The sequence below is a fragment of the Sodiomyces alkalinus genome (genome assembly GCF_003711515.1).
Source record: "Sodiomyces alkalinus F11 unplaced genomic scaffold SODALscaffold_13, whole genome shotgun sequence".
NCBI classification, from domain to species: domain Eukaryota; kingdom Fungi; phylum Ascomycota; class Sordariomycetes; order Glomerellales; family Plectosphaerellaceae; genus Sodiomyces; species Sodiomyces alkalinus.
Window position 1 is genome coordinate 54,197 of NW_021167091.1, and position 27,118 is coordinate 81,314.

At 40.9% G+C, this 27,118-nt stretch overlaps 1 protein-coding gene across 1 annotated transcript; it reads left to right on the forward strand.

Annotated features, from left to right (window-relative positions):
• Positions 1–3,883: 3,883 nt before the first annotated feature.
• On the forward strand, positions 3,884–5,237 carry SODALDRAFT_301938 (exoribonuclease). The gene is made up of 2 exons (XM_028608913.1): positions 3,884–4,200; positions 4,254–5,237. The coding sequence occupies exons 1-2, from the start codon at positions 4,074–4,076 to the stop codon at positions 5,087–5,089; spliced, it is 963 nt and encodes a 320-aa protein (XP_028462623.1). The 5' UTR covers positions 3,884–4,073; the 3' UTR covers positions 5,090–5,237.
• Positions 5,238–27,118: the final 21,881 nt, after the last annotated feature.

The following is a 27,118-nucleotide window of genomic DNA, read 5'->3' on the forward strand; positions in this document are numbered from 1 at the left end:
TCTAGCTCTAGGGTTCTTACTACGGTATCTTACTAGTCCCGCGGGGGACTATATAGGCGCTTGTTAGGCCGGGTATTGGGGAGCCCTCCTATCCTCTAGTCCTTTTTATGGGCTATCCTCTACCTTTATAAAGGGGTCGGTCCTAGTCTTTGGTAATAATAATCAGGGGGAACATCTACGGCTAATATAGGTATACCGCTTCGGTCTAGCAGGTAATATCGAAGTCCCTGGCTCGGTACTTATAAGCTTCGTGGGTCTTTTTAGCCTTTTTCTATAATAGTCGGTATAAATTATTAAAGGTATCGTGATCTCCGGTATAGGCGGTATAGTGGCGGGGGCGCCCGGGCGCCGCGGCGTCGTAGTATTTAAGGCCCTATAGGTACGCTAATTCGGGCTTAGCGTAATAGCGGTATACCCTCTCCATTATAAAGTAGCCGTTAGCTTTATAGCCAAAGTAAAGGTATTTATAGTATTATAGGGGGCTAAGGTTAGGATTATATAGTTTATAGATATGGCTACCCCCCTCGAAGAGGAGGGTATTTCGGATAAGGCTTATTACCCTTTCCGATAAAGCCGATTCGATAAGGAGAAGCGCTACCCTGCTAATACCGTGGCGGGGTACTTATTATCGTGCTTAGAGGATTTTAGCCTCGGGATTTATATCTTATAGGGATACTAATAGGTCTTTTTTGGATAGGGTATTTAGGACCTCCTAAGGAATAGCCTTAGCTAATATAGGGTAGGTGCGTATAGCTAGGATAGCCCTTTTACTAAAGGCCTTCTTAACCTATTACTCTTCATAGGTAGTCTATTACTATACCTTTTCCGTAAAGGTAAGGTAAATATCTCCGCTTAGTAGCTTCTGTACCTTTATAGTATTATATTACGTGGTCGTGGTATTTATAGTTTAAATAATTTCCTCTAGGGTCTTGGCTCTAAGGGATTAGTCTTTAGGGAGGGTTCCTTAGCGGACGATTAGTTCCTAGTAGTGCTTAGCGGGGATTATTTTAGGGGGGCGGGATCTTATAGCGGTACTGCCGCGGGAGCCCGGGCTATAATATTAGCCTAGGCCTTTTTTATACCGCTTATTCCTTTTCGGAGTTCCTCTTAGATAAGGTGGCGGACGGAAGCGTATAGGTATATTAGTAGCGGCGTGCCAGCGTTATTATAGGTACTATATATTATAATTAGTTCCTCTACTAGCTCTATAACCTACTTAATCGTATTCCTATTAGCTAGTAGGGCCTGAATTTCTGCTTTAATCTTAGCTATTCTCGGTTCCGGGGGGCGTAGTAATCCCCTTGCGGTCTTATATTAGTTCCGCGCTATATCCTGCCTTGGGCGGGGGGGGAGCGTTTATACTACGAAAAGTGGGTCCGTGACGAGTTTTACGTTATCGAGGTCGGGACGACGCTATCCTATATTTCTTGCGGTTATACCGTAGCGCCGGTATTACGGTATCGCTATACTAGTATCCCGGGAGGGAGGCGGTAGTTAGAATTCCTATCTTAGTAGTTTTATCGATTTTACTCCTATTACGCGCCTGTGGTGGATAGGCGTGTCGAAATCGCTTTTTTATAGAAAGGGGTGTATCGAAAGCAGTAACCGTCCGCTCTTCGGCTACGAGGTCGCGCCTATATAATATAAGGCGTTATTATTTAATATTAAAGCGCTTATACTTAACGGTAAAGCGCTACTACTATAGCCCGACAAATTACTTAAGGCGCGACTCTATACTATTCAGCGTCTTATGGATATCTTTCGCTATTTGCTAATAGGCGTTAGCAACTTCCTTAGCGTAACGCCGAGTAATAATAGCATTCTTAGTAGCCGACCGGTTACTCTTCTACACTGACTAACCCAGAGTCTCCCTAAGGATAACCTAGTATCGGACTACTATAGCCTAATACTATATAGGATTAATAAAAGTACAATACAGGATTAATAAAGGGATACAATACTTACGCGGCGACTCTTATTCAGGCTACCTTTCTTAATAGCGATAACTAATACCTTTTATAGCTACTCGGTAGTATTCTTACTAATAATAGGAAGCTACTATATATATTAGACTAACTAGACTACGGAGTAGTCTATAATAAGAGGGGCTATAAGAATAATAATAAAGATATATAACTTACCACACAGTATTCAAGGCTATTATACTTAGAATAGTAATAGTACTTATTCGTCTGCCCACTATTATCGGCATAGCGGTATATCTCGGCCTTAATACTATACGTCTTCTCCTTAAGGTTAATCGCCACTAACTTACTCGTATAATGTATATAAGGGGCCCTTAGATCCCCGCCTATACTCATATCCACCACCTTCTAGCGGGGAGCGACCGATAAAGCAGCAGTTAATAACAACGTAGCCGTAATAGGAGCAGGAGGCTCTAGTATAGCTAGCTATAGGGTAAACTGCCTAGCAGACTATAAGGTCAACGCCGTAACCGTGGTCTTAAGCCTCTTAGAGGCCCGCGTTATACGTACGGGAGTAACGACGCGTTTATTATTATTATCTTCCTATAAAGGTATAATAACTATACTATATCGCGTGGTTAGCTAGTATTATAGACTGGAGACGGGTCTAGAACCACTTATAAGATAGTAGTTAGTTAATTAGTTAATTAGTTATTTAATTAAGACTATAAAACCGTTAGTACGCGATGCCTTAGATTGGGTAGAACTTACTAGGCGTAGTATAATCGAAAAATTAAGTATAGGAGAGGACGAAAAGAATAGAAAGAGAGAATATCGGCAGGTTACGAGATATCTCTAATAAGCAGTTATATAGGCAACTATTTTTAGTCTACCGAAGGAAGCTATACATTCGCGGGGGGAGTAATATCGGGCCCCACGTAATACTAGGAAGGAGAGTCTTTATAGATAAATAAAAAGGATAACCTAGAAGAATAAAGGGGCGGATTAGAAAGCCCGGGAAGTAGCTCTTTAGAAACCTATTAGGGTCCCGGATAGAGTAGCCTTTATTAGTGGATTAAAGGGAGGGAATATATACCCGAGTTAGAGCCCCGGGGGTTTATATAGGCACTAAGCGGGGACCTATTAGGGTCCCGTTATAGAGAGTTCTAGTTCGGGGTAATAAGGGATTTAGGAACGGACTCGGGGACTAGGTTCGGAAAAGCCAAGAGGCCGGCACGGATTAGGCGCTCCTAAGGATAAGAGTATCCAGGGGAGGTCGCTATATCAGGTGCCTATAGCAGTGGTCATACTAGTTCCTAAGTATAAACCTATTAGGGTCTAGCTGCTCTTGGTCTAAGACACCTTAAGGTATAAATAAAGCAGTTATCACACAGTAAACACAATAGCCCCTCGAAGTAAATACAATAGCCCTTAAGGAAGCAAACAAAGCAGTCCTCAAGGAGCAGTAAAGCGTAGTCTTAAGGAGCGGGGGAGCCTCCCCTTTAAAGAGGGAGGCTAGCGATTAATCTGATTCTTTGGTTACCCCCACGTTTAGTCCCATCACTTTCCCACTCGTGAACCTATTAGGGACCCCTTTGGTTCCTTACTGCCTCTACCTTTTCACTCTTTACGACTACCTATTTAACATTTATCTTATCAAAGGGAAGTCGTTAAAGTAGTTCTTTTAGTACGGTTATAAAGGGTTCTCGGTTTACTATACTGGCTCCGCTAGTATAATTTTTGAACGGTAGTAGGATTAGTAAAAGGGTATATCGTTACTTAGTAATTAAGACTCTTAATGATTAGATATAGTGTAATCGGAACGGTCTAAATAGTGTTAAAATTAAAGGTTAAATTGAGTAAGGCAATTATGTATAATTATAACTTTGCAGGACCGTCAGGGAACTGCTACCACCATAATCTATATGGTGAAGATTCTGCAGGTGTCTACCCGGATTGCCGAGATTATAATCTTGGTCAAATCCGGTCCGTTACGCAACCGTAAAACTACGGTCTGTTCAACAGGGTCTGAAATTCAAATCTGATTTCAGCTCGTAGCTGCAAACCACTTCTTAACCCGTGCTCGTTACTTCTACCTGCCTCGGAGTTGAGCCTCTCCCACAACGGCTGCCGTGTATAGTCCGGGGAATGACAGGCCGACGAAGAATTAACGGGCCGTCTGGTCTCACCTTCTCTCCTGTTTACTTGGAAGATGAGGTTGCCTCTTCACGCAAACAGTCGAGGACAAGGCCGGCGACGACTACAAGGAATCTCTGTTCGTCTTCATCATCCAACTCGATATTCCCAGTGCTGACTTTCCGACATCAGTTCTAAAGACCGGCGTTGCCCCCGCTTCCTCCGGATCTGCCTACTTGGAGATTGAAAACCCAGTTGGGAGTTTTAATGTCAGCACAAGCGGAATGAAACTAGTCTGCACTGTACATGGTCCACGTGCTCTTCCTAAGTCGGCACCATTTTCACCGCACCTCGTTCTTTCAACCCACGTGAAATACGCTCCTTTCGCAACGCGTCAGAGACGGGGATATCTCCGCGACTTCAGCGAGCAGGACCTCAGTGCCCATCTCGAGTTGGCACTACGCGGCGTCATTGTGGGCGAACGGTGGCCCAAAAGCAACCTCGACGTTACCGTCACCGTCCTCGAGGGAGATCACGAGCAAGAGATGTCGCGAATTCAGGGTCATGGTGATTGGCATATGATGAATGTTTTATCTGGGTGCATTACGGTAGCCTCGGCTGCCATTGCTGATGCAGGCGTGGACTGTGTTGATATGGTTGCTGGAGGAGTTTCCGCCCTAGTTGCAGGGAGTAACGGACAGTCACCCAGCGTTATGCTAGACCCCGTCGGTTTGGAGACCGAGTCACTCTTGGGCGGGTGCTGCATCGCTTATATGCCCAACAGGGATGAAATCACTAATCTCTGGGTCAGAGGCCAAAGTTTGTCTTCGGACGTTCTATTGCAGACAAAACTGGTTCACGGGGCAATCCAAGCATCTAAGGCAAGCCATTGTGTTATCGTAGGAGAGCTAGTTAGTTCTGCTGGAATAACCGAAAACATTAGGACCTGCTCGGGGAGACCGAAGAATGTTGAACAGGCCGTGAGATACGGTTACGTAACGGGCACGGATTTCACCGAAGGATTGTAATCTCGGTTATCCGGGTAGACACCTGCAGAATCTTCACCATAGAAATTACGTTGGCAGGAGTTCCCTAACAGTGAGGGATTTTAGATAGTTACACACACACAGATCTACAGATTTACAAGCCTTAATTAAATCAACGGATTAACTACCCTATTACTATTCTATATTATTTTTTACAGTTACGCTGTATCTAATAATTAAGAGTCTTTATTCTTATTATTATTCTTACTCCGCTATCTTTTTTAATCTATAGGAGACTAATTTAGATTATAGTCCTTCTTAGGTAGCTATAAAGGGGAAAACCCGGGATCCCGGGGAAAAACCTTTATACTTATCCTTAATTAGAGTAATATCGTTATAAGGCCTATATAGCCCCGGTTCGTCCCCTCTATATATCTAGATTATACTTTTAGGCTAATAGATAACGGGAAGGGTAGTAGGCTATAGTTTAGGTTAGCCTAGGCCGGGCGTTAGCGAGGGAGCGGGGGGTGAAAAGGGTGCCGCGGCGTCTCGCCGTGTAGCGGCCGCGGTACGCTATCTCCGGCCTCCCTATATCCCCGGGGGACTATTCTTATTATCCTTTCTATTTAATTAATAAAGAGAAAAGGTAAGGTAGGCGTTACTGCCTCCTTTAAGGGGGGGGGGTGCTTACTATATCCGGCGGTAAGTAAGAAGGGCAGGGCTTTACCTATACCCGTAAAAATAGTAGATAGTTAATAAAGGCTAAGGTCCTTTTCCTTTTCCTTTTTTCTTTCCTATAATGCCTTAGAGCTTATTATAGGGTTTCCTTATTACGTTCCTGTTTACGGTCTTATATACTAACCGTCGCGGTATCGTATAACTAATAGCCTCTTCTAGTTCTCTATTTCTAATTTTCCTCTATAATTCTAGTATATGGTTTATAGTTCTAGGTAGCGTTATAGTAGCGCGGGGTTAACTAGGTAATATATAGAAGTAATAATAATTATAATGCCTGAATCGGCGTACCTATAGGGCCTAGGATACTACGACGCTACGGCGCTTAGCCGCCCCGGCCGCTATACCGCCTATACCGGAGATCACGATACCTTTAACGATATATACCAATTACTAAGGAAAGAGGCTAAGAAGATCCGCGAAGCGTATAAGTACCGAGCTAAGGATCTCGATATCACCCGCTAGACCGAAGCGGTATACCTATAGTAGACGTAGGGGGAGCTCCCGCTTTAGTGCCGCGCCGAGTATAATATCATAGTAATCTAAGAACCCGGCCTTAACCCTTTTACGAAAAGCCCTGCCTACCCCTCCTAAGGGGTATACCGGCTAATCTAGGGAGGGGGCCGCGCCCTCCTATATATCCAAAAAACCCTGCCCTTAAAGTAAGCTTCGAGGGAAGTGACAGCGGAGCGTTAGATAGCGATAGATAGACAGTAGCTGCTACGGCCCCCTTTTTCCTTTCCCGCTTTTTCTTTTTCCTCCGGCGGCCACTGCCGTGGAGGCCGTTAGTACACTAAGCACACGTATAAATAAACAACACGATATCTATATTCTATTGCCTTAAAGTACTAATTGCTGCCACTACTATAGAAACTATTAAGGAAGCCTAGTAAATAAAGTCACGAGAAGCATAAAGTATAAATGGTAAGTGGTGACGTAACTTATACCTACTCCTAACTGCCTATCTTAATAACTTCCACAGGATTAAATTTTCCTTCTATATATCGCCTTAATTATCCTCTATACCTAATACCTTTACTATCCTTATTACTTACTATACTATTATTACTTACTACTTTTATTACTTACTATACTTTTATTACGGATAGTTACTATATACTCTACCTATAGGAACGAGAGACCGGCACTCTCGCGGCCTCGCTATAAAGATATAAGGCCGGGAGCTTATAGAGGGCCACCATTCGTTTAACCCGTAGATTACGCTTTAACACGAGCTAACACGTTACAGGATAATAATAATAAGGTGGTACCGCTATGCGTGCGAATAGCTAGCTATATTAGCTTTTAGGTTCGTTACTCCGTACTCGCTTACTATTAAGTTAATACACGCTGATACTAATAAGTGGTCAGCTTCGTTAAGTCCTATTACCCGTTATAGTATAGCCCCCGTGACCCGCCCCGCGACCCTCCCCGTGCCCCTCCTAAGTTAACGCTATATTTATTCGATAATATCTTCGACCTAACTAGCGACCTATATAGATACCGATATCCACGAGAAGGAACCTTCAAGATAAGTTATAGGGAGGGGACCTTTAAGATAAGCCATTAACGGCTAGGGAAATATTAACTAAGGGTTTGAACGCTAACTAGCGAATAACTATTATATAGGGGTTTTCTTATAAGTACTTTATCTAAGAGCGTTACTTTATATACCACTAATACTTATTTTACTAGTCCCCTCTATAACCCTCCACGATATAACGAATAAGGTAATAGACCTACTCCTATTAAGTCCCTCTCCCTCTTTAGGATATAGGTGATCTTAACGTAAATAGGAACCATTATCGTATACTATAAGGAATAGAAAGAGAACGGAAGAGACGATAAATAAAGAGAAAGAGGAGATAATAGGGTATTAAATAAATTATTAAACTTATACCTTAAACTTATAGGAAGATAAACGTGTTATATAAAGTATTCCTAAACCTAATATAATTTAAATTAAAACAGAAAACTAAAAAATATTATTTAAGTTATTATAGAAGAACTATTTATACTTAGTGTCCTCCTCCTCCTTAGTAGAGCTAATCACCACGGCCTCCGCTATAGCCTTTACCTGCTCCTCCTGCTATTACTATTACTGCTGTTGCTGTTGCTGCTGTTGCTGCTACTGCTGCTGCTGCTGTATCTGTTGCTGCTGTTACTGCTGTTGCTGCTGCTGCTGCTCTTGCTGAAGCTTAAACTTGGCCTAAACCAGGGCCGCCGTCTCCACTAGTATCCTAGCCTTAGCGCTAGCCCGCTAGGTATCCATTATCCTCTTTTAAAGTCTTACTTTAACTATACTAGATCCGGGCTAGTAGATCTAGGCAGAGTATTGCTGGCGGCGGGGGGGGCTAGGGTAACGGGAACTCGATTTTCTATAATAGCGGTTAGACAGCTAGTTTAGAGTAGTAAGTTAGGGATAGGCACGTACTATTATAAGGGGAGCAGCCGCTCCCTAATAAGTTAAAGTGGTCGTTAGCGTAGGCACCCTTAATAATACTATAATATCCGTCCGGCGGCACTATATACTAGGCCTAAAGCCCGAACCTCTTAGCGTAGCAGGTATACGCCGCCGTGATCTTATCTCTAATAAGCTAAACTATAGTAGCCGGGACGTTAGTAGGCTTCTTCGTAGAGAAGGCGCTACGGCTAGCCTTATTAGATACGAGGTCACGATATATAGGAAGGTCGGCGAGGTTATATATGGTATTAGTAGCCGGGCGGGAGTACTTAGTTAGGAGGTTAGCCATAATATATTTAAAAGCGCCTATATATATTAACACATGGTTAGTAACGTCTATACTCTATCTATAAAGGTATAATACCTTACTTAACGCCTTAGAGGTAGAAGGGGGGGGGGGGGGCTATATCCTTATCGGTAGAGGGGGGGGCGGTATCTTTTTCGATAGGAGGGGCGGCGGGAGAGACGTTAGCGGGGGGGGAGGCGGTAGCGGCGACTTACTCGGTACCGGCGACGACTTAGTCGTGGGCTAACTTACGTTTCTTTAAGGTTACTATATATAGAAATATTAGCTATTATAATAGCTCTGTACTAGATAGCTAGCGATATATCTTACGAGGTAAACCCGCAAGCTCTTCCTTAATAGTATTAGGAATATCGTAGATATTAAAAGGCATAATACTAATAATAAGGATAGTGGCGATAATAGTAACTATGATAATAAAAACGGTATTAGCGATAGCGATGGTAAAAACGAATCTATTAATATTATAATAGCTGTAGTAGTTAGAAGTTTCTATCGAGGGCAAAGAAGGTCGTATAGCGAGCTATTATTCTATAGAAGGCAGGAATAAAGGCACGGCAAGAGAGTACCTTTCTTACCTTGGCTATATACGTGGCTATTATACTACGCTGCTAATTATACTAATAGTAAAGCTCTGTTTATTATAAAGGTAAACGTTACAAGTAAGAGATAAAGACGTAGTGGCACCAAATCGTCAAGATAAATATCGGATTAAGAGGTTAGTCTAGTAAAACCACGATACATAACCAAAATATAACTAACACCGCTATAACCTTTAGCAAAGAAGTAGATCGGTAGTCACTATTCTGATTAGAGTAATATAGGTTAAACTAAAAAGATACCTTAAACGTAGAATAAGTAATTATAAAAGAGGATAATAATTAAATGATAGTCCTTTGATAGGGATATCCGGAGCCTGTCCTTAATATATATACGGGTAGTGGATCTAGCGGCCTTAAAAGGGGGGTTATATAACCGTCTGCCAAAACTACTTTAACGCGGTATCTACGCGGATATAATACGGCCCTAGTTATATTGATTACGCCCTTATAGCGTAGATAACTCCTAAACATAAGCAGATATAAGTAAATAAACTAAGTAAAGACCTATAATATAGTCTTATTCCTTTAATTACCCCGTCCTCCACGTATACCTAATTAGGGATCCTCTTAGTTTTAGTTCCTCTATATATACTATTCCCTTACTATCTTTACTAACCGTATCCTTAAGACGCCGCTTGTCTAATCCTCTATATATACCTTTACTTACGCTTTCGAAAGGTTCTTGCTCCTACTATATAGTTAGGCTCGCTAGCTTTCTTAGTCTTTTATTTAGTAGCAGCTTTATCTGCCTCCTATTTAATCCCCGCGTTATAATAAAGCTATCCTTCCTAAGGTACTACCCGAGGTAGTAGTACAGATAGCGCGCTATTAGCTACTACGTTTTAGAGGCTAGCTCGGTACGGATTATTAAAGGACTTAACCTATTCTTCCTTAGTGTATAGGCTTAGCCTAATAGAACTAACGCGCTTAGCTAGAGGCCGTATATCTACGAGTCTATAGTAAAGGAGGTAATAAGATATCTTAGTGCCCTTAGCCTAGTACTTCGCTTCCTCTTCCTATTTATCTTAGATATCGTAACTTCTCTTCTTTAAAATAGCAGAGGGCTTAGGCGCCTTTAGAGTCTTAGGCGTCTTCGGCGTTTTAGGAAACGGCGTTCTTTTAATAGCTAGAGGCGTTTTCTTCGTGGCTTTCTTGCCTTTAGGCGTCTGGAGCTCGAGACTATTAAGACCTGCGTTATCGACGTTACTACTACTATTAGATAATACTAGGGGGTCCTGGAAACTCTAGCCTAACGTGCTAGTAAGGTCTATAATCTCGGAATTAGGGGAACTAATAAGGTTAATAGACTTGTTCTCGACTTTAGGCGTCTTAGGAGTCTTAGGATACTTAGGCGGGTTAACCGATATCTACTTTTTAGTTTTATTAATAGGCTAGAATCTAGTCGTTTTAGGGGCTTTAGGAGGCGGTATCGCGGGCTTTATAGCTAGTTCTATATACTAACCGAAGCCGAAGAGTTTACTAATATAAATTATCTAGCCTTCTTTAATATACCGAGTATATTCCCCTCTATTATTCCTGTAATAGCGGCCTTAAGTAAATCTATAAATCTTAGAGCTCTAAGGGAATAGGTATCTCTCTTAGACTAAAGCTTTTAATAAAGAGACTATAAGTAACCGTCTAGCTATATAGGGCTAAGGATAATATAGAACTTCTAGCTATACTATTAACGGCTTTTTTAGGGGCTTTAATAGAAATTATCTATAGTACTATAAGGCGGGCGACTTTAAGGAGGCGTTATTTACCTTTACCGTTAGACTATATACTATTATACCTATATATAATCTAAGTCTCCTAGTCGATAATTAGACTAATAAAATAATTACCGTTAACGTGGTAGATTATAGGGATAAAGCGGCTGGTTTTAGCACGCTGCCGTGCCTTATCGGAGAGAGTTATAAACTCCGCCTTATCCTTAGTATCTATTCCCTAGCACGGAATCTTATTAAAAGGAATACCGTAGGCCTTAAATCCCCTTACCTGCGGTTAACTACCGCACTTATTATTTCTTCCATAATACTCTTCTCTTACCACCTATTAGCCTTAATATCTTTACGTAGCCGGTAGGCCGATACTAAGATAGAATAGACCTTAAGATATTCTTCGCTATATAAGACTATTAGAGGCGATTATAATACCGCGAGCCCTACGGCCTCTACGTCTAACCCGTTATTTTTATTCTTATCTAGGAGTCCCTAAACTATTTACCAGCTATCCTTCAAAATAGCTCTAAGCCTAGTATAAAGAGGCTTTATTATCTATAGCCTTAAAGAGGCGGTATGGTAAACTGTTTACTAGGAATACCTATCTACTCTTTTTAGGGTTATAGTCCTTATAAGGCCTAGTGCTTAGTTTAATAGCGGTTCGTCCTTTAGGTTAGATGCTCTTATTTAGGTCCAAGCCCTTAGGGGCGGTGGCCTAGTAGTCTACTAAGTTATTAGCGGCTATGGCGTTAGTGCTTACGGGTTCTAGCGTCTACGGTTACTTATATTACCCTAATTGGGGTCTTTAGCGATAGTTCTTTATGGATAAGAAAGAGAAGGGGAAAGGAGGGCGTTTAAGAGGGGGGGAACGGGGAGGTCGAAATAGTGAAAAAGGGGTAAAATATAATAGGACAAAGACGGGTAATCCGGAGTCTATAAGGATATTTTAAAGGGGAAGATTAGGATTAAGGCTAAAGAAAGGGTTCTATTTATCCTCGGAGGATTTCTTCTAAAGGCCCTTTCCTTTAAGCAGGAGTCCTTAACCTGTAACTATAGCTCGAACGGTCTTTTAGTCGTTAAAGGAGGTTATTTCCTAAGTCGTGATAAAGATAGCCTTCATGAATCGGAAAGAAGGTGCTAAATTAGGAAATCGATATTAGAAACGCTTACTATAATTAGCTAACTAGCTTTAGCGCTTATTATATTTAGCTGGCAAGTACTGGATAAGGCTTTTCGTTTATTATTAGGTAGTGGGCGGAGTTGTGATTCTATAATAAAGGGAAATAAAAGGAGGTAGCTATAAATAGCTATAAAGGCAGGTTGAATAGCCGTGATTACTTCGTTAGTAACGCCTCCTCTGACTTATAGAAGGTCGGTTAGTTCAAGGTGGCTAGTAAGGGCGGTGTTTTATACGTCGAGCTCGACCTTCTGTCTTCGGTCGTTGATTTAGATACCCGGCTTACCGTTACGAACCGGTATTAGGATACATTATTAAATATTGCTAACCGGGATATAGAATAGGCTTTATTTAGGGAGATACGTGACTTCTTTAAGATGCCCTTATTCCGTTATTATATCTTTATAGCTAAGGACCTTACGGGTCCCTGGAGAGAGTATATTATAAAGATCGTGACGAGGCCTTACGCCGCTAGGGCACTTATCGTGTAGCTATATAGCGTAGTTAATAAGGTGCCCTATTAGTACTACGAAGAACGCTAGATAGCTATAATAGATCGGGGTAATAATAAGATTATATACCCCTTTTATAAGTGTGTCTCCCTATCGTAGAATCCACGCTTCCCTGACTACGCTAACGATTTATTCTATAAGTCTGCTTATATATTCCGGGATAATAGCCTTCGTAAGGAGTTTTAGTGGGCTAAGTATAAGATTAGCTAGTCTAATAATGATTACCCCGGCTTTAAACACTATAGTCCCCTCTCTAAGGATAACTTAGTGCTGCCTTAGTCCTTTTATAACGATAAACGGCACCCGATCTACTCGCCTCGGACTAGTATTTTCCTGGTTAATATAACCGCTATAGCCTATAAGATTACCCGCTAGATACGCTAGGCTTATAGCGGTAAGACCGCTAAGGCTTACGATAGCTTACTTAGTTTTATCTTAGTGCTTTTAGCACGGTATAGAAAGGAGGTAGATAGGTATTATAATATTATTCGTAAGGCTAAGGAGGTACTTAATTGGGAGCAAATAGTTATCTACTAGATTATTCCACTCCCTAAAAGGGCTTAGGTCTAGCGCCGGGTCTCTAAGAAGTACAGTCTTAAGGAAGGTAATTATAAAAGCGACTCTAACCTAAAAACTAGGTTACTTACTTAATAGAGTCCTTTATAATTAGAGGAATAGGTAGTAAGGATAGGTACGTGGTTTACTAGGTGCTTATAAGGAGGGGAATTAGATAATTAATTAACTAAATAATATAACTCTATTAGGTAAACGGGATTTCTATGAAGCGACGTTCCTTAGTACCTAGGGTATTACTCTTTTCGCGAGAACTTCGTAATAGGTCTAATGAGGGGAATAGGTAGTAAGGTTAGGGGAAGTAGGTATAAAAGGAGGTCTTCTTCGTGGCTTATCTTCTTTATTTTTCTTTCTCTTTATAATAATCCGTTTTCTATTCTATATAGGTGGACTCCACGAACCTATCTATTAAGAAAGCCCTTATAAGAAGAATAAGATTTATAGGTAGCGGCCAGTAGTCGCTTAATTAGACTAATAAAGCTAGGGAATCCCCGGATTTTCCGGTTTTTATTATTATTATCGCTATTATTATCGTGATAGTACGTTTTTCTTTTTCAGGGGTTTTTCTGGCGGGGCTCTTAATACCGTTAACTTAGTGTCTTGAACTTACTCTTCTAGTAATAGGTATAGTATTAGTCTTTTCTTTCCGGACAAGGAACTTAAGTATAGTAGGTTTAAGGGTAGTATATATAGGCGTGGTTAGGGGAATAGGGGTATAATATTAGTAATAAGGAGAGTAATCAGTAATAGAGATCAGGAAAAGGGGCTTTAAGTAGTAGGAAGGAGAGGGCTTTTATACTACTAAAATCGGGCCTTTACGATTAACGTAATAACTTAATAAGTTATTAGTACTAGAGTTAGTAAAGGAGGGATTTACGGTTTACGGCATATAGGCTTTAACGGTATTTCTCTTAATTATATTATACCCTTAGTAACCGTCCTTATACTAGTTATTCCTAATTATAACTCCCTTCCGCAGAATACATAGTTTATATTAAACTAAGTGTAATTTAGCTTAGGTCCGATAAATTATACGGTAATTAGGGGAATAGAAGTAAAGAATTCGATATTATGATACAAGAAACCTATACTTTGTATAGAAAAGAGTATATATAGTGGTACATGTCTATAACATCCACGTAGTTAGGCTTACTTATAAATATAATAAATAATAAATATAGAGAAAAGTCTTCTAATCGGGGAAATAAGTCTAGATAGCTTTATAGTGCTTCTGATTAGAGTAATAAAGGTAAAAATCTGATAAAAAAACAGACTAGGGTGGTAGTTAGGAAGATTATTTATAGGTTTACACCCTTTATACTAGCGTTTATCGCGACTCTAGGTGGATAAAAGACTTAGCTTTATTTACCCTCGGCCCTAAGACTATACGCTAGCCTCCTAGCGAGTATAGGCTTTATAAATAAAGGAAAATAGGGAAAGTAATAATAAGGAATAAAATATAGCTTACTAGTATAATCCTTATACTTACTTAGGTTAAAATCTAGGCGTTATAGAATCTGCACCTTAATAGTACTAGACTCCTTTACCTTTTTTAACTCTTCCTCTAGCTTCTTATAATACTCCTCTAATAACTCTCTTAGTCTCTCGGAGCGGCGTAAAAGACCGTTAATAGTATAATTAGGGGAATTAATATTATCCTTAGCCCTAGTATCTTCCTTAGGGTCCTTACTAGGTAAAAGGGGTACTTCGGTGACTTTTCCGGTAATAGGCGCTCCTTAGGCAGGGTATATAATGTTAAGCTCCTCGTTATAGTCTCGCTTAAGTATAGTCTAGTCCTTAGGCTCTTAGTATCTATTTATTACGACGGCTTCCGGTCCTCTATAGTATAGCGGACGATAGGGGACTAGCGTCGACGTTTTAGTTTAATATAAGAAGAGGATATTAACTAAAGAGCAGTAACTGTCGTTCGTAGTGGTCTGGTCGTAGTTACGTCGTAAAGACTAGGCGTCTTCTTTATAAGGTAGGTTTAAGCGTAGAATAGTAGTCTAGGTGAAGACTTAGATTAATCGATGTCTTAGTCTCTAGTAGAAGTAAGACCTAGGATACTGTGGTTTATATAGACGAGCGTTAATAGTCCTAGCCACCCTCGTGATAACCGCGTAGTATACGAGGTTACCGTGACTCTATAGTATTTCCACGGGTTTAGTACTAATCCCTTAGGCTTAGTGCTGATCCCTTTCTTAGAGGCGTGGGCCTACCCTTCGACGTATACTAACGTCTTCCTCGTGTTAGCACACGTACGTTACTACGTGATCCTTCCTGAGTCATACTTCCTTAGCTATATCCTAGTACGCTGCCCGCCCTAGTATATTACATACCAGTGTATCCTTTATGCTAATACATGTTAGGCCCGTTAGCCGCTGGCCGTAACACTATTATCGTTTTAGATAAACTTCCTTCGGCGGTTAGCGGTAAAAGTAATTCTTTTTAGTTCTTCCCTAGTAAGAGTCTTAAGGATAAAGGACTTATTATTGTAGTCAGCCTTCCGGATATAATATAGGCTATTCTATCGGTAGTTAAGCTTAGCCTTACGGCTTATATCGATAGCTTTTTTAGTATCGTAAACTAGTCTAAGATCCTTAACTTATAGCCTTTACTTACGGAGTACCCGGGTGGAGCTAGCGTTAATATAGGCTATCCATCGCCGTTATTCTTTAGTAATTATAGTAATAGTAGTATATTAGTCGGTATTAAGTTAGGTAAAAGCCCTTAACCGAAGCATTATCTTATCCTTAGGGGTTTTAACGCGGCTCTAATCTAGTACTCTTTAGGTTAGGTAGGTCGTCTTAATCGAGGTAATAGCCTTATAGCCGTGTAGAAGGAAGAAAGGGGTATAGCTAGTAGAAGCTTTTACCGTTATACGGTTAGCGAAGAGGATTATCGGGAGGATCTCATAAAGGGCTCTAGGGTAAAGCTTCGATTAGATAGATAGAGCGTGGGTAATAGGCGAAGGCGAGCTTTTAAGTAGTCCTATAGTAACGGTTTAGCTTAATTATATAACCTTTATTCTCTAGACCTCTATCTATAAGAAGGATTATATAAAGCCTATACCTATAGATTATATCTTCCTATAGAAATAAGGTAACCGCCTTAGACGTGTTTTTCTTTAGTAGTTAAGCCTTAACCTAATCTATAAATATATAGCGGGCCTTTATAAGATACTACCCTTAGAGATATTCAATATCTAGGCTAACCTAGGTAAAAGATAGAGCGGTTTTATATAGGCTTATAGCGATTAAGGGATCCTCCTAGGAATGGCTATAACGGGCCTAGTATTTAGAATAGGACTTAATAAACCTCTAAATGCTTTTATAGATACTATCCTAGAAGTAGTTAGCAGCGAGGCGGTAATAAGTGCCCTGCCTTCCTCGGCATCCGGATTCGTCGTGGGCTCTCCTAATCATGTTAACCTAGGTATCCTTATCGTTAATCTAGCGTTTAGGGGTCGAATCGGCCTTAGTTACTCGGGTCTATAGTAGTCTATTCTTAAGGAATACCCGGGTAGCCCTACCTTTAACTCTATAGGCTTCCTTAGGATCTATTCCTCTAGGTATATAAAAGGTTATTAGAAAGGTAGTTATTTATCGGGAAAACTAACTCTAGGTAAGGTCCTTAGCGAGGATATTATTAGCTAGGGTAGGGTTATTAAACTGCTTTTTAGTTTCTGTGAGGAAGATTCTATTATCCACGAAGTTATTTAGGTCTTTTTCGGTATCGTTATTAGTCTAATTAAAGGGTGTTCCGGGTATCCGAGAGAGTCTATCGGGTATAGTATTCTTAGATCCCTTAATATACTTAACGTTAAAGTCGAAGAGCCGGATCGAAGCGAGCTATTAGGTAATTAGAGTATTAGGGAGGTTAAGTAGCAGATCCCTTTAACTAGGATAAGAGGGCTTAGGTATCGGTTTTAAGGATAAAGTAAACCCTATAAAGGTAGTTACGTAGGCGTTAAAGGGTCTTTAGGACTCACCTTAGCTCTAGCTTACTAGTATTATAGACTCTCTCCGTAGGAGACTAATAACCGCTTTCGTACTATGCCACGGCTCTTTTATCCTTAATATACTATTCGAGGATTCTACCCTATCTATCTATACTAGCGTTAACGATAACGTAGATAACTCCTACGCCTTCGCCGTACTAGATAGTAATTAGGATAGGGGTAGTAATAAGGGCTTTCTTAAGGGCGTCTATAGCGTAATATTATGGCTCCTCCTACTTAAAGGTAGTATTCTTCCTTAGTAGGTCGGTTAGGGGTCTAGCGATAATAGCGAAGTTATAAATCCAGACTCGGTAAAAGGTAGTAAGACCGAGGAATAAATAAACGTTAAAGACCGTATTATACCTTTCCTACTCTCGGACCTTAGCAATCTTAGCCTACTTAGGGGAATAACTATTAATACCGTAGATATAGCCTATAATAGTAGCTACTTTCTAATACTACTAGCTTTTAATACCTACGATAATACCTTTAGCTAGCTCGATATTAAGAAGCACTTTATTAATATTAGCGATAGACTTAGCTACAAAACGGTAAATTCTAGGTTTAATTAGGGTAATCTTATAGGTAGTTATTAGTCCTTTTACTATTATTTTATTATTATCTATTACTCTACTCTCGCATAGCTAAGCTAGGCTAGCCACCTAGGTAATAGTCCTTCTCTAATTCTCGAAGGGAAACGGTTAATAGATAAAAACCCCTACGCTCTTATTATATAAGAGGTTTATTATGCTTAGCCGCTACGGTATTACTCCGCGGCCCCGTTTTTATCGCTATTCGAAAACCGGATCTTACCTCCGGGCTAGTAGCTAATAGGGGTTAGCTAATTAGTTTAGTAGGTGCCATATCGGGTCGTACGCGCCCTTAATACGTTATCGCCACAGTTACTCGCTATTATCCTTTCCTTTATTCCGGATCCGGCGAGGTTATTCTCCCCTCGCTATAGTACCCTTTATGCCCTCCCTTCCTTCCTTCTATAAGGGGGGGCGCGCCTACCCCCCCTTTACTCCTTCCTTTATTTATTATTTATTTCTAAACCTCCTTTATATACCTGCTATTTATAGTGGCCCTTATTTAGTTATATACCTCCCTTACTCGCATTACGTAGACTCTCCGGGGTAGGCGCTATAGTATAGGCCGGGCGTGGCTACCGTTCTCTAGAAAGCACGGTAACTCGTAAGGCTAATCTACCGCCCCCTTTTCCTATAAACCTCCCTCTTTTCCTCTCCTTTTTCTTTTTTTCCCTTTTTCCCCTCTTTAAACTATCGTTTTTTAAGGTAAGTTCCGTGTAGTCGGTGCGGTATAGGTACGGCCCTAGGACTTCCTATATAGGACCCCCGGTGCTATTCGGCTATAGTATAGGGGATCCCTCGGGGTCCTAGGTTATACCGTCCTTAATCCGCTACCGCTCCGCCCCCGTAATACCCGCCCCGGTCTAACTCTCCTTCCCCTTTAAATACCCCTTAATAAGACCTCTATTAATAAAGGGAGAGCCGGTGCCAGCGCCTATAAGGGTAAAGGTCCAGTTACCCCCTAGCCCTCTACTATAAGTTCCCCGCTCTATTATTATCGCGCCCGCTTTACGCCCCTGTTTCGTATTCTAACCCGGTATAGTCCGCCCCTACTATCCGCTTATCGCCCTATACCTTATACGTCGTATCGCTAACCCGCGATTACTAGGTAGCTCTATACTAGAAGCCGCCTAGTAAGTAATCCTATTATATTCCCGTTACGCTCCCGCTACGCCTTTACTCCGTGCCGTATCTACTAACCCGATTTAGGGGCGGGTGCCTATTACGTAAAATATATTAATAATAATCGTAATACTCACGACTACGCCCCGGTCTATCCCTGTTATACCCCCGTTACGGCCTTACTCCGCTAATCCTTTTATTAAATCCCCCCCCCCCTACTAAGATACTGCTAACGCCCTTATCTCCGCCGCCGCCGCCGCCTATACCACGCCAATACCCTTTATAGGTTTTCCCCTTTTCCGTTACACTATAAACGTTATATTCTTATTACTAATCCTATTATAGTATATCCGTAAATACTAGGAGGCTATTACTTACTAAACCCGCGCCCTCCGGGCTTACTATACCGCCCTCTGCTAGACTAGTACTAGTATAGTTACTATTACCACCGCTACGCCTTTAGAGTATTATAGTAGATACTCTTATAATGACGAGATATTAAAGACTATTATAGCCTACCTTATAGGTTACCGCGCCTCCCCTATATCGACCCTGTTACCAATATATATCGTAGAATATCCTTATCCTATCTTCGGGGGACCCTATCGCCTCCGTTACTAAGGATAAGGGTAATAGCGAGGATAAGGTTATCCTAGTAGATAGTGGAGTAATTTGCTCCGATAATAACGATAATAATAACTCCGATAAATATATGGATAATAACGAGTAAATAGGGTTATAACGCGATTATAGTATAGCCGTATAGCGGCTATTAATAAATATCTTACTTTAGTCTCTCTTTACTTATCCCCTTTATAGCTATCTTTACCTCCCCGTCTATATACCTAAGGGTCTAGCGCTATAAGGGCTTCACTATACCTCTAATTCTAGTTATTATATTAGTCGGAAGTCTGGGAGGCGCCCGGTTTATAGGAACTACTTCGCGACCTTCCCCACGGTCTCCTTACTCCGGAGCGCCAAAAGCTAGTTCTATTTTATTAGTAGGCGCGCCTATAACGGCCGCGAGGCGCTCTTATATCTCCCCTAATATATCCCGGCACTATAACGCGATACATTCCGCTATCTCCGGCCCTCCGTTAGAACACCGGTAACGCGGTATTACCGTGTCCGGCACGCCTTTAATAAAAAGGAAATAGTAAAGGCCTATCTTTTCTATTCGAATCTAGGTAAGAATAGAACTCTATAGTTTTATAAGGCCCTTATATTTCCTAAGCGCTACGCGGTCGAACTAAGGCGTTTACGCTACGGCTATACTATTATATTAATATAGCGAGGTATTTTTTTACCGGTATACCTATTCCTCTTAAAGAGGTTAGGCTAATTCCCTCCTAAGGAGCTAGGACTCGATTTCCTGCATTTATACCCCCTAGGACTTTAAGTAAGGCCTAACCCCTCCCCTATATTTTCTACGCTATGAAGCTGCTTCGGCTACTCGTTATACCTAAAGTATCGCTTACTTTATCTAGGTACCCTTTACCCGTAATACTACTCGCGCGGCTAAGGCGTTATAGTATAAGTTAAGGGGGGGACCCCCGCCTTTATCTTAACTACCTTTATAGCCGTGGCCTAATACGCGCCGGTAATAATATATAAGTATTACGCCTACTCGCTAGCTAGTCCTTTTAGTATTCCGCTTAGCTTCTCCCCTTTTCCCGTTATCGTATAGAAGGCTAGGGCCGTGTATAGTATAGCGCTCCGGACTACTATTTAGTATAGTTTACGCGTGTCCCTGATACGGTAGCCCTATACTAATGCTATAAGGCGTATAAAGGCGTATTTCTAGGTAAGGAGTTTACCTTTAAATTTCCGGATATAAGGACGGAATATAAGCTTCTAGTCGAGGATAACCCCTAGGACCTTTATCTTTATAATTTACGGCCCCGGTACGCCCTTAAATCGTAATTAGAGTAGTAGCGGGTTATATTTTCTCGTAAAGTAGAGGAGCTTATATTATCGTGGCGTAAATTATAGTCTACTCGTTTATAACTAGCTTTAATAGACTTACCACGCCCGTTTAAGGTATATCTATAGCGCGGCCTTATTACATCTAAAGGCCACGATATTCGTATTATCGGTAAAGCCGACTACCACGACCCACGGTATCCAGATTAGTTCCTAGTAAAGCGTCCTAATAAATAGTATAAAGAGGATTAGGGAAAGGGGTAATCCTTAGGGGACCCCCGCCTAAATATCTACCTAATACGCCGTATCGCTATTAAAGCGTAAGCGTACTATACGCGCTATAAGGTATAACTAAGTCTCTTTCGTGACCTAGTCCGGGAATCTATACTAAACAAGGACTTTAAGGAGTTTTTAGTATAATACTATATTAAAGGCGCCCTGGATATTAAGCTTTAATTACGCTACGGCCCTGCTATAGTCCTACACGGCGTAAACTCCCTCTATAATAGCCCTAACCGTTACCGTTTTATTATAGTATTTTTAATTACCTATCTATCTAGCGGGGAGGAGTCGGTACTCCTCCGCTACTATTATAATTCTCTTTACTACTATCTTTTTAAGGACTTTCCCCGTCACGCTTAGGAGTAATATCGGTTATTACCCCGAGGCTATTATATAAGCTTCCTTTAGTTTACCCGGTTTCTTAAATACTATTACCTTTACGGTACGGTATCGTTACGGGAAATATATAGCCTTAAGGCTCGCGGAGAAGAGTTCTACTAATCGCCTCTAACGTGGTTAGCTATAGGCGAGTAGGAATTTATTTAATAGGCCGTCCTCTCCGGATACCTTCTACTTTCCTCTTTATTATATAACCTACTATACCTCCTTTTTTATAACCTTTTATATAAGTAGTATTATCGCTATCCTCGGCGTGCCGCTAGTACGCCCGGTTTCTATAGGGTATAATAGGGGGAAGAATTTCGCTATAAGGATTATCGCTTTTCCGGTATATATTATTATAACTAGTCCGCCCGCGCTATACTATAAGGGCGGGATAGATAGGAAGCTTAGAGGTAAGTGGCTTATTATCCAGGCTTAGTATTATAATACCTAGAGGCTTTTCTAGTCTATTACCATTATATTAACGGTATTATACCAGCTTTTCCGCTTCTTTATCCTAATTAGTATATTATAATATTTTTCTACCTCCTTAAGTTTATCCTACCTACCGCGTAACCTCCGCCTATAATAGCGCCGTATTAGCTATATTACCTCCTTATTCGCCTTTACTATTTCCTGTATCTATTATAGCGGTCTATCACGGAAGGCGGCTAGCTCGCGGCGCGGCGCTATAGCGTCCGCGATATTAATAACGTCCTATAGTATCTAGTTTATAGCCTAGTCGATTACTTCCGGGGTAAGGGGTATTTCTTTATAGTCTAGCCTCTAAGCCTCTCTTTAGACCGCTTTATAGTCTAACTTCCTTTACCTTTATCCTTTACTAGTAGTACGCTAGCGCGGGTACGCCGTGGTAACATTCATTACCTAGGCTATATAGTCTAAGCCTATTAGGTCTAGATAATCCCTTTATTATACGTAGGTTAGGTCCGCTAAAACCTAGGTAAGATTTAGCGTGCTATACTATCGATTAGTATCGGCTAAGGTCCTAGTAATATATCTTTTCGGGGTTATAAGGTCGAGTTACTATTAGTGCGCGAGCGTAATAAGGTCTTCCGATTATTTTTCGTATTTATCGTATCTATCCTAAAAGGAGTCTTTTAGGTTAAAGTCTCTTACTAGGACGGTGCGTTACCGCTCCGGTTCCGCCGCGAGACTATATATTAGGGTCTCCTACGCTCCTCCTTTATAGTATAGTAAGTATACTACTTATATACTTATTTCCTACTATTATATCCTGACTTTAATTATAGACTAAGCCTAATCCTCGCCCGTATACTATATAAATATAGCGGCCTTATACCGCTTATATATATAGAGTAGGGCGCGCTTACTCCCCTATACTATTATATATTTATATCCCCTTAAGTAAATCGGGTTTTTCCTTTTATCTAACCCGGGCTTTATTACCGCTATTATATTATACCCGTTACGGGTATAAAACGCTTATTATACTTTATCCCGCTATCCTCCTATATTCCACTAAATAATTCTAATTATTTATCTTAAGCGGTTACGCTATACTTATTTTACTTTATAGTTATATCTTAGGTATAGCCCCGGGGTAAATGGTAAGGCTTTATAAGGGCTAGAAGGTAGTATTAAAGGCGAGGAACCTTATAATATTATTATCCTAAGTAGGTGTAAGGAGGGCGGTACGCGATCTAAGGAGGATATTCCGCGACCCTAAAGGGTATCCTATCTATTTTCTTTTTTTTAGGCGGTTTAGAGATTATTATTATTTCTTATAACGCCGCGAAAACGCTATACTCCCTCTCCGCCCTATATTTCTCGAGGTAGCTAAGGTTAAATCCCTTTACCCTATTAGTATATACCTCCTTAATCCGCGCCCTTTTCTTTACTTTATTCGGGTACTTATTATTAAACGGTATATACGGCCTTTTATAGACGGCGTAGCGCTATTTCTTCGGGTCCGTCTTAGCTTCGCACGCTGTAAAGCCCCCTTAATATACCGACTCTACGCCGCCGTAATACCCGTATAGCGCTTTTATTGCCTAGTACTAGCCTACTTTATATCCGAACTTAAGGCACTTAAAGTACCGTTATAGGGAGATCTTAGGGTTATAGGGTTCGCTATTATAGTATTTATAATTAAAGAAGACTCCCTCCTTTATTAGTCGCTCTATATCCTCGGGGCGGGCGACCTTAATAATTAGTAGCGTTATCCGCGCTACGTTATTCCTGGGTTTCCTAGCCTTAATCCGGGTAATTACTATATTATTCTATAGCCGAAGTTTTTATAGCGCCGTATCGGGGTTATTAGCTAGTAGCTACGTTATCGGTAATTATTTTACTATAGCTTATTATATTTTCTTTTATATCGTGGCTCTTATACTAAATACGCCTTTAACCTAGTTATTTATATACATTATCCACCACTTATTCCTATACTTAAATATAATACTTATATCTCCGCTTAGGAGTCGTCGCGCGGCTATTATATCTATATAGCAGGCGATTTAGTTAACCGCCTTAGTAATCTCTTATAGGGTCTAGCTTTTAAGGTCGGTCTTAGCGTCCCCGTATCGGACTATTAGTTCTTAGGCGTATCGGGTAGGTATAACCTTCGCCGGTGCTATCTTAATACGTTAGCGTTACGCGGGCGTGCTCCTTACTACCTAGGCGTAGGTCTTAGATCCTACTACCCCGAGTAATTCCTTTAGTATACCCTTAATCGCTTATTAAATCGTGTCGGTAAGCCCTTCAGTTATAAGGGGGGTAATATCGCTACCGGCTTATCAGCGTAGCCGCTTCCCTATAATAGTCTTATAGTATTATATTTAAAGGATATTCTATATAAGCTATAACGCCTTTTCGGCGTTTACCCTATTAGCTAGTAGTCTAGAAAATTAGGTACGTAGTTTATATAGTGCGCTTTTGGTACTCCTGCTTAGTGCCTAGGACTTTAGAGGCTCCCTTAGGGCTACGCGCCCCGCGGGTTAATATTAGTCGTCGTATTCTGGGCGCTTTATAGTAGTATACTAGTATCGTGTTCGGTTAGCCCTACGGGCCGCCCTATAGCGTATAACCTACCGCGCCCTCTACGACCTCGCTACGATATCGGTCTGCGGTGCTTTTAGGGGCGTAGAGTCCGAATCCGATATCAGAATTGATTTTATCGATAATACGGCACCTTAGGGTCACTTTCGGCTTAATAATACTCGTTTCGCTTATATATCTCCTTTTACTATAATATTATTAATTAAGAGTTTATAGTATTAGGGAATAAGGTCGTAAAGAATACTGGTTATAATATATATAAAACTAGACGACTAAATTAGTAGCCCCCTAGGGAAGGGTATATATCCTAAAGAGTCTAATAATAGTTACAAAGATGGTTAGATCTTAAGACTCCTTATTAAGGGTAACCTAATTATAGCCGGAGAAAAGGTCTAAGAGGGATATAAGCTTATATATAGCGAAATCCTCGGAGAACTCGTTGGCCCTAAGCGGTATAAAGGTATCTTAAAGGGTTACTGCGTTAATCTTAGTAGCCGAGTTAATAAGCCGTATATTACTATTCTTTTTCTTAACTAGGAACCAGGGGTTATGGTAGGCTACATGGCTCTCCTCGATTATACCTTTTATAAGGCGGTCTTTTAGTATCTATATAACTATAGACCGTAGAGCCTTAGGGATAGAGATCCTCTTTGCCTACCACGCTTTATAAGGAACCGCCCGAATCTTCTATAAAGGGGTTACCCGTTTATTGAGACGGCCGTACTTAGTCTAATCCGACGTCGTAGCTGCCTCGCGGTTTAGGAGAACCTTTATTAGGAGCTCCTATTCCTTAGGGGTTAAGTGGTCAACGGTCTTTAGGATAGTGTTAAGTCTTTCGGGTATAAGGCGCGAATAAGGTATAATTTTAGAAAACTTTAGTATAATTAGGCTAATAAACCGCTTACCTTCTAGCTCCTAGTCTTTCTCTTTAATTTCTATAAGGATATTCTTCTTCTAGTAGGGGTCTTTATTAAGGATACTTCTATTAGAAGGAATATCGTTAAGAGGGTAAACCTTAAGAGTCTTAGGCTTCTATATAGTAAAGACGCCTCCGGGATTAAGGGGATAGTGCGCTTCTTTAATAAGATCCTAGGACTTCCTCTTCTTTAGCTACTATAGCCTCTTCGTCGTAACTACGGCTACACTAATAATACTATCCTCCTCTTTCTTTAGAGCCTTAAGCACTCTTATCTAGGAATTATCCCACGTCGTCCGGTTCTTCTAAAAATATAAGACTAAGAGGCTATTAGGGTAATTAGGCTAATAGTGGTATAGAAAAGTCGAAAAACATAAGTGGTTAGTGTGAATTAGTTATTATTATATAGTCGTAGTTATTATATAGGGAGCCTCCGCGATATACCTCTTATATCCTTAGCCCTAATTGCGTGGCATCGCTCTTAAGGCTATATAAATTCTCTGCGTTAGGGGCTTTACCTCCTCTATAAATAGGAAGACTACTAAAGTAGCAGCGTCCTTATTATCTAAATAAAAGAAAATATCGTCGTCGCTCTTCTTCTTCTCCTTCTCCTTCTTCGCCTCCTCCTTCTCTTTCGCCCCCTAATCGGGCGAACCGCTAGTCCTATTATTACTCGATATTAAGCTAGCGGCCCCGGACTAACTATAAGGGACGCCGTCCTCCCCTTACTATCCGATACTTAGATCGATTAAATCCTCCTCCTCTTAATGCTTTTCCTCCTCTTTAAACTTAGGCTAGCTCTATCTATATGGGCGGTTATCGACCTATTCTCTACTAGCGATAAGGACGATAATACGGGCGTCCCCGTGGGCGAAGTCTATATCGATTTATCCGTCCCTATAGGTAAAAGAGACATAACTATTAAGTAAGAACGGCAGGCTAAGAAATATCCTAGGCCCTATTCTCTCGATCACGATAAGATAGACCTTTTTATACTAGTCCCCGACCTAGAGGTACTCTTCTAGATATCCTGCGTAGTTTACCCTATCTATATCGTTAATTCCCTTAATCGCGATATTACTTTTCCCTATACGGCTCCGTAATCCTAGCTTTTCCACGAGATCTAGCCGGATAATATTAAAGACGGCTCTTATATTAATAACTACGTAAAAATAATCCTCCGTAGGGTAGGCGTTAGCTATTCGCTTAGTTAGGCTAACCCGTATCGTTATATACTTAGCGTAGATAGTAGGAGGCTTTAGTGTATCTATTATCGGGGCGGGCGTAATAGATAGGGCATTATTAGGCGTAGGGGTAATAGTCGTGGTATTCGTAAACTATATAGGACGTTCGGGTCCTAGGGGTAAAGAGTCCGTGAAAAAGGCCTTTTTAGGGGTTAAGCGGATAACTTTACGAGGCTTTACCTAGCTACCGATCGACCTTAGCGTCTTTTCGTAGTCTGCGAGGATAGCTCTATTAGTAGAGAGGAGGTAAACTATAGGAACCTTAACCTCTATCTCTAAAAGGTGCTTTAGGCTCTTTTCTCGGACCTTCTATATAATAGCCTCCTAGTTAAATAAATTAAGGGTATCCTTCTAAGCAGAGGCTTATAAGGCAGGCCGGGTAATAGTTAATGTAGTAGTAGGTCTAGATATAGGGGCTATCGAATTAGGGGTTAGACTATCGTCTATATCGGTGTCGTTAACTATCTCTATAACCCTTTAGGAGCT

What these genes read in the sequence shown, in the direction of transcription:
- SODALDRAFT_301938 (XM_028608913.1), top strand. Translation starts at nt 4,074, where the DNA reads ATGACAGGCCGACGAAGAATTAACGGGCCGTCTGGTCTCACCTTCTCT. An exon ending in GACGACTACAAGGAATCTCT is followed by an intron (nt 4,201 to 4,253) that starts GTTCGTCTTCAT and finishes TTCCGACATCAG; the next exon opens with TTCTAAAGACCGGCGTTGCC.